Source organism: Abrus precatorius, unplaced genomic scaffold (assembly GCF_003935025.1).
Source record: "Abrus precatorius isolate BTA unplaced genomic scaffold, Abrus_2018 Scaffold2, whole genome shotgun sequence".
In the NCBI taxonomy this organism is placed as follows: domain Eukaryota; kingdom Viridiplantae; phylum Streptophyta; class Magnoliopsida; order Fabales; family Fabaceae; genus Abrus; species Abrus precatorius.
Window position 1 is genome coordinate 23,449,792 of NW_020874362.1, and position 17,967 is coordinate 23,467,758.

General features: G+C 31.6%; 1 protein-coding gene across 1 annotated transcript; it reads right to left on the bottom strand.

The window, feature by feature from the left end:
• Positions 1-440: 440 nt before the first annotated feature.
• Positions 441-1,777, bottom strand: LOC113860120 (transcription factor TCP15-like). The gene has a single exon (XM_027492774.1). The coding sequence runs from the start codon at positions 1,507-1,509 to the stop codon at positions 538-540; it is 972 nt and encodes a 323-aa protein (XP_027348575.1). The 5' UTR covers positions 1,510-1,777; the 3' UTR covers positions 441-537.
• Between the last annotated feature and the right edge of the window lie 16,190 nt (positions 1,778-17,967).

Here is a 17,967-nt window from a genome sequence, read left to right on the forward strand (position 1 = left end):
ATTTTCAATAATAACTAATAAGTAGCTATAATGCGTGTTTGTTAAACCTAACCCGCTTTAACTTCTCTAAAGATGCTAATTAATCATTAATTAACTAACCAATATTGCATGTCTCTTTAAAGTGCATAATTAATTAACTACTTCATAATTAAAAAACGTTAAGGCTAACACTTACAATATACTAAACCAAATGATAGGTGATATATAATGCAGAGCCAAGCATCAAAACCAAATCCCACATCATAAAATTAAACCGCGAATCAATTTATGAGAAACTAAACGGTAAAAACCTTCACATATGGCAAAGCAATTAATTATAGGCAAAAAATACGTACTCTTGCTAAAATTGAACGTATATCTCTTCTCAAACCCTAATTAAGAAGGATCCTCAGCAAAATCACACCAAAATTGAATATTGACCTCAATATCAAAGCAATCAAACTTGTGCCTGCATGTATTGGAAAATGTATAAAAATATATATAATATAAAATTAACAAAATTAGTACCAACAAAATAAAAAAAGCTGCAGCAGCAGGTCATACACTTGCAACATCATTCTTACTATCTCCACAATGTTCCTCGTTGGCCGGAATAGGCCTATACCCATTAAGGGACGCAATTATACCCAAGTTGCTTTCAGGGAGCATTGCACCACCTGAACCTAGCTGTTGACCAGGCAATAGAGACATTGGAGAAGCAAAATTCATAAAATGAATCCCACCAGCAGAAGAGTTAGAGTTGGACACAGTCCCTTTATACAAACCACTATTCCCAACGGAGGGAATTGCACAAATGGAATCACAACCACTCATCATCCAAAAACTCGCTGGAACCGAAGCATTACTCGCTGGAATCGACCCAGTACTCGACTGCGACAAACAGCTTCCTAAATGACTCGGTGACGCTGTCACTTCCTCTTCACCTTCCCTTCTCCTTCTCTTAACAGCATTGCCGTTACCAACAGAATCGAAATTGAAAAAACAGTTGGCGTCGGGGAACAAGGCCCTTCTAGAATCTTGCAGAACCAGGTTGTTTCTAGAAGAGAATGGTGGTGGTGGTGTTGAGAAGGGGTTGTTATTATTGTTGGTGAAGTAGTTACTGGTGACGTGGCGGTTGAAGAAGTGAGAGGGAGAAGAGAGGGAGGAGCCGGCGCTGCGGAGCGAGATGTTGAGAGAAGTGAAGTTGGCGGGGATTGTGCCGGTGCCCGTGGCGGCGATCACGGCGGGCTCTGCCTGTTGGAGCAGCCACTCGATGGTTTCGCCGTCGGACTTGTGGCCGAGCTCGCGCGTCAGCTGGAACACCCTGGCCGCGCACGCCGCCGGCATCCGGATTCGCCGCCCCCGACCGTCGACCTTCGTGTGCCTGTCCTTCATGGACGTGCGCTTCGGCGGCGGCTTCTTCGGCGCGGCGCTGGCTTCAATTTGGCGCTCATCGTTTTTCTCTAACAGTTGTAATGGGAAATTGGGCCTGTGGATCCCGTTTTGACTATGATGAGGATCACCTTCCATAATAATAATAATAATTTAATGGACTGATATAGAAAAAGATAAAGAAATGCTATATTTTCTCTCTCTTATTGTGGAGGATATGGTGATGGTGATGATGTTCCTGGGATATGATGTTTTGGTGGAGCGTTTTCTCTCTGTGTGTGGCTTGGTGGGCTAGCTAGTGGGTCTATCTGTGTGTTTTGTGGAGCATGGATTTGCTTTCCAATGGGAGGTGGCAGCTGTTGTTCTCTTTCCAGAGAAAAAGAGAGTGCCAGAGAACGAGCGAGAAGAGGGCAAGCTTTAAGCGACAAAAATAATGAGTGCCAATAATAACGGCACTGTGATATTTTATTTTATTTTTCATCATTTAGAGCCTTTTTTCTCTCCTTTATTATTACCTTTTTTGGGAATTCAGTGTTTCTTTCACCAAAATATAATAGGTGTCATGTATACGGCTATAAATGAGTTTTAGCGTGACAGGTTGGTTGAATTGTAAAAATATAATTAATCTCACAAATATCTTTTAGGTGTATGTAGTGATATCTTAAAATTTTTTATGCATATCGTAATTAAAAAATTTATACTAATAATAAAGAAAATATGTAACAAATTAAAAAATATTATTATATATAATTTATTTAAAATTATATTACTTATATTATTTGTTACATAATCATATTATTATTGTTATAATATATATATATATATATATTTTATATATTACATTTCTTATTATTTTTATTATTTTTTATAAATTTTTAGTTTTAAATAAAATATAATTTATGTTTAAACAATTTCTATTTATTATAAATAAAAAAAATTATAACATAATATATTAATATAATAATTAAATATTAATAATAATAAAATTAAGAATATAAAAAATATATTATAATATTATTATTTTATTTTTAAATTTTATTCTGTTTAGTTTTAATTGCTTCCTGATCTTGTTTGAAGACTTAATTACTGTTTAACTTGTTCAAATGTAATAAATATAATAATTTATTATTAAATAAATTTATTATTTAAACATATTTAAATATTATTAATTAGAATTTTTGTGTACGGTACCCTAAAATTTTTTAAGGGTACCACAAAATTTAGCTGTTTTTTATTATTTTGATCTAACTGATGCTGAATTAGGTTAGTTAGTAAATGCATGGATGTGAATTCACTCTAGTTAATACGAGACTGGATGTCTAGTTTCATTTTTACTTAAGCGAAAATGGATTTGTTTAAATAAAAATGTAAAAAATGATAATTTTTTTAATGCAAAATTAGCTTAAACAATTTTTTTTGGTATTATTTCAGCTTAAGCAAATTCTACGTCTTCTTTCTCAATATTCTCTTCTCCTTCTCTTCATGTCTAACACTCTCTCTTCCTCTCTCAACTCCCTTTTCCCTTTACTCCATGCCCAACTCCTCTCTTCTTCTTCCTAGTCTCACCCCTCCTCGTATCTATCTTTCTCTCTTTCTTCCATACCTAACTCTCTACCCTCCTCTCCTTCTACCACCATTTCTATACCACTATTCTCCTTATTTCTATCTATCCTTAGTCTTCTCTTTTCCTACACTTAGCCTCTATCTCCTCAAATGCACAAATTTTGCTTAAGGAAAAATAATTCGCTTAAGCTAATTTTGTATAAATTTTTTTTCTTTTCTATGTTTTCATTTAAACAAATTCATATTCACTTAAGCGAAAATGAAAATGGACGTCCAATTCTCGGGTTAACTAGAGCAGATCCACATCCTAAATGCATACATAAACACAAAAGGAATGAGATCTATTGTCCTTGTGAATAAGCTGAGTATATTATCTGAACTAGTTAAATTTTACTTCCAAATTTTTTGAAGTAGGTTGTCTTGATTCATTTTATTTTTATATGTGAGTTATAAAATATAATATAATTTTAAGACAACAAATGTGTATTAACACTGAGTACTAGCTCTTAAATAATTGATTAAGCATTATCAAAGTTAAGATACCAGGTTTGAAGCAAAAAATATGTGATTATATTTTTATAAAATAATATAAAATTTCAATATGTTTGTACAATGTTTCAACTAACTATTCAATCAATTTTAATATTAATTAAAATAATCAATGGTCAAAATTAGAATTCAATGAAAATATTCTTAATCGTGTATTTTAATATCTTATTTTAACTGATATAATTGCTCAATTTTTTTACATTAGTCATAATAAAGAGATTAAAAAAAGAAATTTATCAATTTTATTATTAATTTAAAGAAACATTAAATTTTGACTAAATGTAATAGTTTAATAATAAAAGAACTAATTTTGATAAAAAAAAATTCAAGAACCAAATTAACAAATATATAATTAAAGGATAAAAATATTAAATTTATCAAAAAAAAGTTTAAATTGCTTTTATTTTAATACTTTTCTTATTCTACAGAATTGTAAAATAAGTTTGACACTTTCACACTTTTACTCTCTTAACATATCCTAACACTTTTCTTTTCATAATAAAATATAGACTTAAATATATTATCGGTCTCTATAAATATAGGTCATTTTGTGATAAGTCTATATAAATTTTTTTGTTGGAATGTAATCCCTGCAAAGTTAAAAATTTAAGATTTAATCTCTGTAGTTAACCCTATCTCTGTTAAGTGCTGAGCTGGCTAACGGAGAGCCAGTTAGCACTCCACATGGCCCAGTCATAGCCTATGTAATTGCATAAAAACCTATTTTTTTTATTTAAAATTAAAATTTACAAATAAGTTCCTAAACCTACACTACTAGAAAAGCGCTATTTACAGATGAATTTTACAAACAGATTTGTGAATTTTTTTTTTTTTTGGAAAATCGGTCTGTAATATAGACGGATTTTAATCTAGCTGTAAAATTCGTATGTAGTTTGCCTGCCATTTGGCACGAAATGGTATAGACAAGAATTACAGACGAATTTTTCCGTCTGTAATTTAAAAATAGGAGGGAATTTTATAGCGGGAGTTATAGACAAATTTATCTGTCTGTAAATATGGTCGTTTTTAACCAACCTTTCAGGTGGCAAATTTTAGACGAATTTTTCTGTCTGTAAATGGACTTGACAGACGGGAAAATTCGTCTGTAAAAGGTTTAATGAAACGGTGCGTTTCAGGTGACAAATTTACAGACAGACCGTTTCATTAAACCTTTTACAGACGAATTTTTCCGTCTGTAATGACTTAAACCCATAAAACGGCACCTCCCCCTTCCCCTTCCTCATTTTTTCATAACTCTCTCTCTCTCTCTCTCGCCCCTCTCTCTCTCTCTTTCTAGGAGCTCAGTGTTTTGGCCTTTGCAAGTGATTAGGGCATCCTTTTGAAAGATTTTTTGCATCATTGTATTCCTGGTACGATACTCTAACTTTTAATCGGTTTAGTTTTTTAAGTTTTTTAGAGACTTAAAATTTCTAAGATAGAGTTGTAGGATTGGAGATTGTATGACTGGGGAGGAAGGGCGTAGAGGTCCTTTTTCGAATCTGATTATTGTGTGTTGTGAGATTGTTTGTGTTTGTGGAGTTTATAGAATATGCATGTTGTGGAGTTACAAGAGGATGTGCTCTAGAATAATTTAGGATTGTGATGTGTTTGTGTTTGATGTATTAATTAATATATTGTTATATAATATATTAGTTATGTGTGGTGAAATTTTGAATTTTGTAAAAAAGTGGTAAACAAATGTAAGGAAATTGACATGTATTATGAGAGATTCTGCCAAAATTTATATTAAAATTCAGTGTAATGTATAATAGAAGGTTGATACCACATTGTATATTTGTATTAGGTTTATATAGTTCTTGAGGAAGATGTTTCTCATAAATCGTCAGTGGATGTATGATAGGTTACACCTAAGTCAGGGAGAATAAAACTTGAATTCTTTGAAGGTGTAGAGGAATTCATACGTGTCTGTTGTAATTTGCAACAATTCATCACCAATCAAAAGTTAGGTGTCCATGTTCTAAGTGCAAGTGTAGAAAGTTTTTGGATATTGATTTAATCAGATATGATTTGTATAAGTTTTGATTTAAACATGATTATTGAATATGGACTGAGGATGGGAAAGTAGTTAATTTGGAAAATCAAGTAGGTAATTAAAATATATTGCAATCAGGAGAGGATGTAGGTAATGTAAGTTGGGAAGAAAGCAATAGTCGTTATCAAGAAATGGTTTATGATGTTGTTGGTCCTCAATTTGGAATTTTTCGTGATTTTGAAGCTGAACAAGAATCTAATGGAGAGACTGTAAAGTTTTATAATGTTTTAGAAACAACAAACAACCTTTATAGGATGAGTGTGTGCATTCAGAGTTATCTTTAGCAGTAAGAATGTTAAGCATAAAGTCAGAAGGCAATCAAAGTCAGAGTTCATTTGATCAATGAGCTACATTAATTAGTGAGCTTAGTCCCCAACCTGACTCCATCCCAAAGGACTTTTACCAAGCAAAAAAATTAGTTTCCAAACTTGGATTAAAAGAAGTCAAAATTGATTGTTGTTTGAAAGGCTGCATGCTGTATTACAAAGATGATGCTATTTTGACCAATTGTAAATTCTGTGGAGAGCCTAGGTTTAAACTAAGAAGAGGTGGTAGAAGTGGTAAACATAAAGATGTACCGTAAACTAGAATGCATTATTTATCTTTGATTCCTAGGCTAAAAAGGTTGTATGCATCTATGAGTTCAGTTCCTTACATGACGTGGTATGATGAAAATAAAAGGAGTGATGGGATAATGACTCATCCATCTCATGGTGAGGTTTGGCAACATTTTGATCAAGTATATCCTGAGTTTGCATCTGATCCTAGAAATGTAAGGTTAGGGTTATGTGCTGATGGGTTCGCTCCAAACAATCAATTTAATAAACCATATTCTTGTTGGCCTACACCTTTTAATCTTCCTCCTGAAATGAACATGAAAAATCCATATTTATTCTTAACTTGTATAATTCCTGGTCCAGAAAATTCAAAGGCTAAAATTGATGTATACCTTCAACCTTTGATTGATGAGTTGAAAGAGTTATGGTATGAGGGTGTAGTAACTTATGACCTATCAAGGAAGCAAAATTTTATCATTAAGGCAGCACTGATGTGGACGATAAATGACTTTCCTACTTATGGAATGTTGGTTGGATGGATGACTCAAGGGAAGTTAGCATGTCCAATTTGTATGAAGAATACAAAGGCATTTACTTTAAAACATAGAGGAAAAAATTCATGGTTTGATTGCGATAGGAGATTTTTAGATATGGAACATCCTTATAGGCGTCAAACCTACAAATTTAGGAAAGTAATTGTTGAGAATGAGGACCCTCCCGTCCGTTTAAATGGTCATCAAGTATAGGATAAAGTTAGACACTTGCCAAAAATAACAGAGTAGAAAAATCTATTAGGTTTCCTGGTTATGGTATGACACATAATTGGACCAAACAAAGTATATTCTAAGAGCTCCCATATTGGAAGGATAACTTAGTTCGTCATTGTTTAGATGTGATGCATGTGAAAAAAAATGTATTTGATAATATCATGAATACTATAATGGACACTGATCAAACTAAAGATAATGTAAAGGTAAGACAAGATTTAGAAGAATATTGTAGGCATCCAGAATTGAGGTTAGAACAACTTACAAATGGTCGATAGTCAAAGCCAAAGGCAAGTTACACTCTGACTTTACCACAAAGGCAAGATGTGTGTAAGTGGGTGAAGGACTTAAAAATGCCTGACAGTTACACTTCAAACCTCAGTCATTGTGTGAATGTTGAACAAGGAAGATTTTTTGGGATGAAAAGTTATGATTGCCACATATTCATGGAGTGTCTTCTACCTGCTGCATTTAGGGAACTACCAGACCATGTTTGGAAGCTATTGACTGAGTTAAGTGAGTACTTTAGGGACCTGTGTTCACGTACTCTTAAGGCTGAAGATCTATTAGTTATGGAGAAAAATATTTCTGTGATTTTGTGCAAATTAGAGAGAATACTTCCCCCTGATTTCTTTGACTCTATGGAGCACTTGTCTATACACTTCGCGTATGAAGCACGTGTATGTGGACTAGTACAATACAGGTGGATGGATCTATTTGAACAAGAAATTGAAGGGTTCAAAAGGACTGTGAAAAATAGAGCTCAAGTGGAAGGATCCATATGCCAGACATATATATCAAAGGAGACATCAAATTTTTGCACATACTATTTTGAACCTCATGTTCAATCTAAAAGAACTCGGGTTGGTCGAAATGATGATGGGGGAGAAAGTAGTAATGAGCCAACTCTATCTATATTCAACTAAGCAGGTCGTGTATCTGGGAAATGTGAAAAACGATGGATCTTAGGTAATGAATCAGAGGCCGCACACTTGCACATCTTATTAAATTGTGATGAAGTTCAACTATTCAGAACGTAAGTGACTTATGATTGCTTTAATGACTTTTTCTGATCATGGTGATTCAAATCTGATAATTGATGTTGCAATGTTTACAGATATTTTGAACAATTATATGGTTACGAATCCCTTAATCAATTTCCATCATGGTTCAAAAGTTATGTACGTCATGAAATTTTCCTAACATTTTAGTTTATTGACTTTTGAATATTATTCTGTATTCAATGAATTGACATATTTAATGGTATGTGTAGGTGCATGATCCTAGTAATGGTATCACAGATCTTGACCTATATAACTTGTCCAGAGGTTCAAAAATAAAGCATATTGTTGGCCAATCTACTTTGTTAATAGGTATAAATTTCAAACCATTGAATCATGTAAAGGGAGAAAAACAAATAATAGTGGAGTTAGTGTGAGAGGGAATTCAAGTGATGGTGACTGTGATTGGTATGAAAAACTTCATGAAATAGTTGAGCTTGAATATGCTAGTGAAACCATAAAAAAGATTGTCTTATTCAAGTGTTAATGATTTGATCCAACATGCCCAACAAGGACACGTAAACATAACCATTACAATATAATTGAGATTAGCCATACCAAAAGATATAGAGGCTTTGACCCCTTCATCATTGCACAAAATACAAGACAAGTATATTTCTTATCTTACCCTGGAAAATGTAATAAAAGTTGGAGGATTTTAATAAAAACTAAACCAAGGGGTCGAATTGAAAGTGATGAAGTAGATGATGAAGATGCATATCAAATTGATGACTCAATCTCTTCACGTATAGTAATAGACATTGTTGTCCCTCCAAATTTATCTTCTCCTTTGAATAAAATTGAAATAATTGACCCTCCTACCCAAGTTTGAGAAATAATGAATTGGATGACATGACTGAAGATGAGGAGGAAGGATTTATGGATGAACTTTCATCGACTAATGATGGAGGTAGTCTTGAACTATCAGAGTAAATGAGGTAAATTAAGTAAGTTTGTCAATTTAATATGTTTCCATGATTATTTATTGTGTTATCACAAATATTAATTATATTTTATACCGATTATAGTATTTGTCACTAAACATATATTGTATTTGATTCAGATATGGCAGGTAAAGGTAAGAAGGGTGTTACTCAGCATCTTGATCGTGGCAACACTTCTTCACCCAAAGCTCCCACTTCGACCTCCACACTAGCTATAGTGCAGACTTCCCAAGTTAGAGGACAGGAGGAAATTATCATGGTGCCTAATCCAGGGTATATTGCTCCTCCCCCTCCAGTACAACGAGTTTCACACTCTGCACCGCCAACTACACAGGTTACACAGTCACCTACTACACAGGGCACAGGAGAGGGATCCACTACTGTCCCAGCTGTAAGTGGGCAGCAGTCATCATAGACCCAAGCATCATCGAGATCGTTACAAACTTTGAGATGGGATGGGTCCACTTGGTAAGTTTCCTTCAAAATATGCCAAACATTGAGTATTTTATGTGAATGTTAGTCCTGATGTTTTATTTTATTATGTTATCAGTTGGATACCACCACAGAAAGGTCTCCACCAGGTCATAGATACGATTAAGAAGATGTTTGATGTGCCTTACACAAGTTTTGCAAAGGTGCCGAAGGATACAAAGATGGAATGATTCAAAGATTTGAAAGTAATAATAGTGTATTAATTTTAACTAAGTGTAATTACATATGACTGTTTGTATCTTCTCTAATGGAATTGTGTTTTTGTAGAGCAACTTCTCTATTCCTCTCCAGGACGAAAAGATGATTTTCAAGGCTGGAAGAGTTGCACTGCAAAGCGACTAAGACAGATGTACACTGAGGCTCGTCAGGACCTTTCTACTGCTGATTGGATAGCACCCAACTTTCTTCATGCCTTGCAGGAGTATTGGGGTACGGATGAGTTCAAAAATCTCTTCGTAAAGAACAAGACAAACAGGGCATCTAATAAGGGGAGTCACTGCATACTGGTGGGTCTACGACCTTGGCTGGCACTAAGGCGAACTTGGTATGTGATTTTGAAATTCAGTTTACTCTATCTATAATTTCATACTTGAGATTGTGATTTATTTCGAATTGCAGAAGAAGTTGTTGAAGAAGCCACCTACAACTAGAGAGTTGTTTAAGGAGACACACACTTGCAGGCAAGACAAAAACCTGTGGGTTGATACACGATCTCAGGCCACATATGTAAGTCATTAATATATTGATATTATATGCTATTATTAGTGATTTATTAAATAGTTCTCCAAACTAATATCTAATTATCTGAACTGAACTATAGGATGATTATGTTCAAAGGCTTGAGGAGACATCTTCTTAGAATCTAGAGTCAGTAGATGAGGATTCTATGTGGTCACAGACAGTGGGTGACCTTTATAAAAGTCACATTTATGGAATGGGGGCCGCTTTGCAGACTCCATGTCCCCTGCATCTGTCACTGGAGATGCCCCTTCTCTTGCACCTGAGGAAGTGGAGGACATGGTCCGCACTTAGGTCCATGCCCTCAATGAAGAACTCCAAAAGCAGAATGAGGAGATGTGGAAGAGCAAAGAAAGTGCATGGAAGAAGAAGTGGGTAAAGAAAATGGAGAAGAAGATAAAGAAGAAGGTGGCATCGAGAATACAAATAGAGGTTCAACAGCAGATGAAGCAAAAACATATGCAGATGCATGCTTATTTTGAGCTCATGAGAGCAAGCAGCTCCACACCTCTTCCTCCTCCTCCACCAGCTCCAGCACCACCAGTTTTCACCTCCATGCATCATTCCTCTTCCAACTCCTTGTCTACTGATGATGATGCTCCTTCGGATGATGATCATACAGATTATTCATGATGAAGACTTGTATTTTATTTTTAAATGTATTTATTTGGATGCTTTTGTCTTCCTTTGTAATAACATTTAAATTTTAAATTTTATAAATCATTTTTAAATGTTTAGATGCCCAATTTATAGTTGTTATTATGTTTATAAATTGTGATAATCAGGAACAGTAAAAAATAACTATCTATATAAACAAAAAATACTAATAATAGTAAAATATATTACAGACGAATTTTTTTGACTGTAACTTACAGACAAATTTTTTTGTCTGTACGTTACAGACGTCTATAATTTACAGATGGATTGTGAAATTTGTCTGCAATTCTTTACTGACGATGATATCACAGACAATTTATGTCCGTCTCTAAATCCGTCTGTAATTTTAAAAACCGTCTGTAATGATTTAAAAATCCGTATATAAATCCGTCTGTATATACAGACTTTTTAGCAGTGCTATTTTATATAATTGCATAAAAACCTTTTTCCCTTCCTCTTCTCCACACTTTTTTGGCACCTCTCCTCTACCCATATCCCTTCCTTTCCCCTAACTCCACTCCATCCCCTTCTCCCTCTTCACACCACCATTCTTCCCCTTCCTCTTCCCCACACTTCCATTCCTACCACCCCTCTCCCCCACCCACTTCCATTCCCTTAATCTGAACCACCTCTCTCTCTCTCTCTCTCTCTCTCTCTCTCTCTCTCTCTCTCACCCACTTCTATTCTCCCATCCGCACCACTCCCCTCCCCTCCCCCTTCCTTCCTATTCATTTCCTTTCCCACACCCCTTCTTCCTCCAATACCCACAGTCTCACCCCAATCCACACCACCCCTCATCCATCCCTTCTTATTCTCCTATATACACCATCTTTTCCACTTCCCTACACCTCTCTCCCTCCAACACTCCCATCCGAACCACCCCTCTATACCTTATCCACTTCCATTCCTCACACCACTCCCCTCCACTACCTCTTCCTATTCCTCCATCTGCACCACCTCCTATCCCTTCTCCTTCCCCACACCCCCACCCACATTTGCACTACCCATTTCCCCTACCTTTCTTCCTCCAATACCCATACTCCTATCTATCTCCAACACTCACACCCCCCACTCATATCTGTACCATTCTTTTTGCTTATATCTCTTTTTCTCCAACACCTACACCCTTATTCATATTTGCACCACCCCTTTCCTCACATCATTTTTTCTCCAACATCCACATTTCTACCACCATCCGCACCACCTCTCTCCTACCCCTTTTCCATTCCTCCCATCTGCGTCACCCCCATCTCCTCTCCATCCCTTTCTCATTTCTCACACCTGCACTACCCCCTTTCCCTCCTCGATGAAACCAAATAAATAATAATAATAATAATAATAAATGACATGGCATGCCACATATTTATAAATGAATTATTCCTATTAATTCATGATACATGTATTTGGATAATATGTAATTTTATATGCTGGATTGTGAATGGATAAGCTATGCAGTTACCAAAGGGAAGGTAAATCGTTGAGTAAGACTAGTACCAAAAGTTTTGATTAGATATCAAACGTTTTACACAATTATTATTGTTAAATGGTGTTGTATATGCTTAGATTATGAGGAAGCTGTGTAATTGATGGATGGGTAACAATGTATTCGCAGTGATGTATGATGGTGTAGTTGAAAGTGGTTGGTAGTGCAGGTTAGAAATGGAGTTTTAAGCATGTTGTAAGTATGATAACTTAAGAATTATAGCTAAGTACTTGTGTTGTTTCATTTTAGAAAGAATTGAGAGTTTAGGATGTTGAGTATCTCGTTCAAGCGATTTAGCTGAGAAATAGGCTGTTGAGTAGCTAGATTTTAGAATAAAACTCGAAATAATATAACTGATTCGACTTCTCTATTGACTTGTGAACACTTAGAATGTTGTAAAGAAAAGTGATGTATTGAAATATGATGTGTCGAATGGTTGTGATGAATGAGCTGAGTATGTTAATATATGTTAGCATATTTAATTAATAATCTGAGTTGCTTAAATTTTATTATGTGCTATATATTGAAATATTGAGTTTTGCTATGAATATATATATATATATATATATATATATATATATATATATATATATATATAACTGAGTTGTTAAAGTTGGATGAAATGATGTGTTCTGCTAAATTGCTGAAGTTGAAAATATAAGAATTTGTTGTGCTGTTAATGCTAAATAAAAATGTATTTATTTCTGTATTGCTGAGACTGAAAATGAATATTTTGCTGTACTAAAACATGCTGATTTAGCTGTGCTACATCATAGTGATTTTTATCATTCTAGAGTCGAGTTACATGTTTAGGTGGTTAGACATGTAACGATAAGCATGCTGAGCTGTGCTGTGTCTGGATCCAGATATCAGGATGGGTCGCTCCTAGACCGGAACAGTTTCTCTTAATTAATTAGGCTATGAAACTAGATGAAAATTGAATCGCTACATTTGCATAAGATGGGCTAAGAATAGGCTGGACATGTTGCATAAATTGATTGAAGTTATTATGCTAATTGTTGTGAATTATATGAATTATACTGATGATTTTGATGTACTCATATTCTGTAATTATGATTTTTATTTATATAAGCTCACCCTTGTGTTTGTTTGTGTTGTTACGTGTATGCTGCCATGATCGTACTATGGTACGTGAGCAGGAGTGGCAGATGGAGTGTTTAATTTACTTGTTGGGGAGTCTGCTTAGAATAATCCAGGCTGAAGATTTTGGGATATATATTTAGTTTTAGTGTGAATCTAAAGTTTTGATGCAATTATTATACATAAGTTTTGTATTAGGAGCTTTATTTGGAGTCACTGTTGTAAATATATACATACTCTTATGCTATCTTTATTATATGTAAAATATCTTTAAGGCTTTATTAATGTGTTGATTTTTATGTTAAAGTCAAAAAAATTTCTTTAAAAATTGTATTATTGATAATATATCTGTATTGACTCATAATTTAAACTAAATTGGAAGTAGTAAGTTAGAATGTCATTAATCCTTATAAAAAGAGGTCGTGACAGAGACTAATAATGTATTTAAGCTTAAAATATAAAATAACTTAATTGAAGTTCATACTCCACTTCTTTCACAATAAAAAAAAAGTACGAAAGTAATAAAAAAAAATGAAGATGTGAGAGATCTCTTAATGATTATGAAATATTTCTTAAAGTAATATAAATAAATAAATTAGTAGTGTAGGATGAAATGAGTAAAATATATCACTACAAAAATCGCTTATTTGTGGCGGTTAAATTTTATGATTAGCGGTGGTTTTAACCGCTTCTAAATATTTTTCCGATGGTTATGAAACTGACGTTTAAATTGGCGACGTAAAGTCAAATTTGTGGCGGTTTTGAACCGCCGTTAAATTTTAAAATTTGCGGCGGTTTTGAACGGCCACTAAAATTTGAAATTCAAATTTTAGATTGTGCACGACAGTGTTATGTTTTTGGCAGGACAATGTTTTATTTTTGGCCGACAATACTCTATTTTTGGCTTTCACACTTTTTTGTTTTTATCTTCTACTCAGTTCTTTATTTTGCTATTTGGGTTCACATTCCATTTATTTTTTTAACATCACAACATATATATTATATAATTTATAGTGTAGAATCTTTGGAGAAGTGTCATTTTTGGAGGAAGTGAAAATGATATTAGAAGATTACCAAGGTTGTCTCGGTTAGAGAAGATATTTTGGCGGTGTCGGCAGTGCGGCGATGATGGCAGGGGCAGCGATGGTGGCAGTGGCAAAGAGAATGGTGGAACTCATGAGGCTAAAGTGGAGATGAATGATAGCTTTGAGTGGGTAATGGAGAATGAGGGATGAGTCATGTTTCTTATATATTGTTATTATAAACTGACGCTAAATCTTGCATTTTTTTGTGGCGATTTTGCAAAACCGCCACTAAATTCTGCCCTTTTTGGGGCGATTTTGTAAAATCGTTGCTAAATACTGCCTATTTTGTGGCGGTTATGCAAAACCACTATTAAATCCTGCATTTTTGTGGCGGTTACACAAAACCACCGCTAAATCTCGCATTTTTTGAGGCAGTTACTAAAATCGACGTTTAATGTTATTTTTAAAATAATTTACTGGCGATTATTATTAATTACCACTAAATGACGTATTTCTTATGATGTATATTTCCTATAGGGCATAATTTCATTATAATTAAATAAAATAAATTACGGGAAAGAAAACCAAAAAGACACAATGAGATAAGGAAAAAAAAAAGGATTGATTTGGTAGAGAATGTCTGAAATCTGTGAGGATAGTTTTATAAATTTTAAGAAAGACAAAAGAAATAATATTTATTTACCTGTAAGTATCTTCATCATTTCTATTACCGGGTTTTATTTGTTTTATCTAAGTGGTGTCGAGCTCGTTTACACGGTAGGAAAGCGCTCTATCAACTGTGTTGTAGTTGGAGTCGTTTTGCTTTTTGAGGCGTGTTGTGCTGGACTCTTTATATTTTTTAAAAAAATTACCTTTAATTTATATATGAGTATTTTTTATTTTATTTTATCTTGTAACATTATTGACTAGATATGAAATAAATTAAATATAACTAAATATTTGTACACTGACTAAAATATAATTGTTTTAAATATAAAATTAATAAGTAAATAATATCAATTATAAAAATTAAACATCTATTTTAACTAATTATAATTTTAAAAAAATATACAATCTCAAATTTAGTTAATTTTTTTTTGTGTATATAATACAATTTTTTTTCAATATACACTTAAACTTTTACTAGTAATAGAAATAAATTTTACTTTATCTTATATATTTACGTTTTATTCTAATTTGTAGATAAATAATTAAAATACTAATATTTTTATTATAATTTTTTTATACAAATTTATATATAATATATTTTCTTATATTAATATAAATTTTTTAAGTATATTTTTTATAAGAATTTTTTTATTATATTTAAAACATGAAACTATATTGTAACTCAAAATCTTATCAAATTAATTTTATTACGTAAATAAATTTTTAAATTTTTTATTATAATATAAAAAAGTAATTCTAACGGTATCAACTTAAAATTTTGTTAATTGATGTCTTTTTTTCTATTAATTAAATTATTTATAAAAAATATTTATACATATTTAATTTTTTTAATTATGATAAAATTTTTTGATAATATTTCATTAACTACAGTTATAATTTTTTTTATTAGTCTATCTATTTATCAAATCAATAAAAAAATTTATTTATTAATATATATATAATCTTAGAATATAAATAACAATCTTTTACTTTAAATATATAGATTTTAAGTGACTTAAAAATTTACGATTTTTTATTTAATATTTTATTTTAAAATTTTTAAAAAAATTCACAAATTTTTTATTTTTAATTAAAAATATATTTAATTTTTATAATTTATATTTATTTATAAATTAATTTTTATACTTAGAAAGTTTATATTTTAAGCGTGGTATAGTATTTTATATTTTTTCTAAAATATAATAAAATATTCGTGTAAAAATTAAAATATAAATATTTTAAATATAAAAATTAATTTGTAAGTAAATATTAATTATAAGAAATAAGTATATATTTTAATCATTTTAATAAAATATAAATTTATTAAAGCCATAAAGACAGCGCTGCTGGAATGGGACCCAAACTCCAAAGTTTACAAAACTGAAAAGTGAAAAGTGTCCGAAGACGCCATGCAACACGTCATATTTTAATATATTCTTAGTTTTTTTTATTAAAAATTATACTATATGTATTTTCATTATTAATTTAATATTTTTAATTTTTAATTAATAGTTCTCACTTATATTTTTAAATAAAATTTAGTTAATAATTAAAAATAGGTTAAAAATTACATTTAAAAATGTATTGCTGCTATTCCTAAAAATATAATCAAGTGGGTCGCATCTCAGTCTATTAATGTTATGAATATTTAATAGTAAAAACACTATTATTTTAGTTCTTAACGATCTTCAAAACTATCGATGCCCATTAATTTAATTAGTTCCCTAAATCATCTTAAAGAAAAAGTCTTTAGTGCGCAAATTAAGTGTCAATGTAATATATATGTAGATAATATAAAAACAGCAATAGTAATCCTAACATTTGACATATAACTCACTAAGAAATTATCAAATCACTTTAAATATTATAAAAACTATATTTTTATTAGATTATATATTTTATTAAAAAGATATAAAAAGTAACTTTATAACTTTAACCCGTAGTAAGAAAAGATGGAATTCCTCTTTACTACGTAGACACAGTGAATATGTGTTTTGTTTTATTTTTCTTCTGTGAACTACTAGCTAAGCCTAAGAGTATATAGGGAAACACGTGATATAGGTGCCTGCATATGCAGGTGATAAAGTTAATTTACCACCCATGCTACTTCAATTATATGCAACAATTTTGTCAGAATGTTGGGAGTTACAAGGACTATGATTATAATTAAACAAATATATATTTGATTTTATCACAGAATATTCAAATACTTTCATATCAGATTTATAAATTATTACTAAAAATTTTCTTTAATTATCTACAAATAATTTTTTATCAATAAATATCATTAAATCATCTTCATTAACCAAATATTATAGATGTATCATTTTTATTGTTAATTATCTTCAGGATGAATTATATCTATATTATTTGAAAAATGAAGCCAATTAAAGTTAGAGATCCTCTTTGAAAGAATCTCACGCTTAAACTTTATTTGTTTTCAAGTAATATAGTCATTGTTGCATGAAATGTTTTACAAGAATGTGGTATTTGAAAATTATGAAAAAGTGTTTCAATTTGTCTTATTATAAAATATTAAAAAAATACGTTAAAATTGTTAATTTTTTTATTTGAGAAAATAGTGGAAAATCTTCCTTGATTTTATTATTTTATATATAAAGATTCGTATAAAATAAATTTATATAGCTATAAAATTAAAAGATATACTATATATAAAGACCCTAATGAAATAATGTGTTATATGAAGCAATTATAATAACAAAATATATTATAAATTAACAGCCTTATAACGTATAATAATAGTAAGAATCATTTTGAAAATATTTTTATGAATTATTTATAATTTCTTTTATGCAAACTAAATTGAAAACTAGATTTTGTATTAAAAGACTAGTAGTTAAACAACAAATATACATAGATGTAAAATAAATGAAGTCCAAATGAGTATTACACATAGAAATGTTAATTACTGGTTGT

Bases quoted from the DNA above. Each gene is read 5' to 3' on its own strand.
- LOC113860120 (XM_027492774.1), bottom strand. From the start codon at position 1,509: ATGGAAGGTGATCCTCATCATAGTCAAAACGGGATCCACAGGCCCAAT.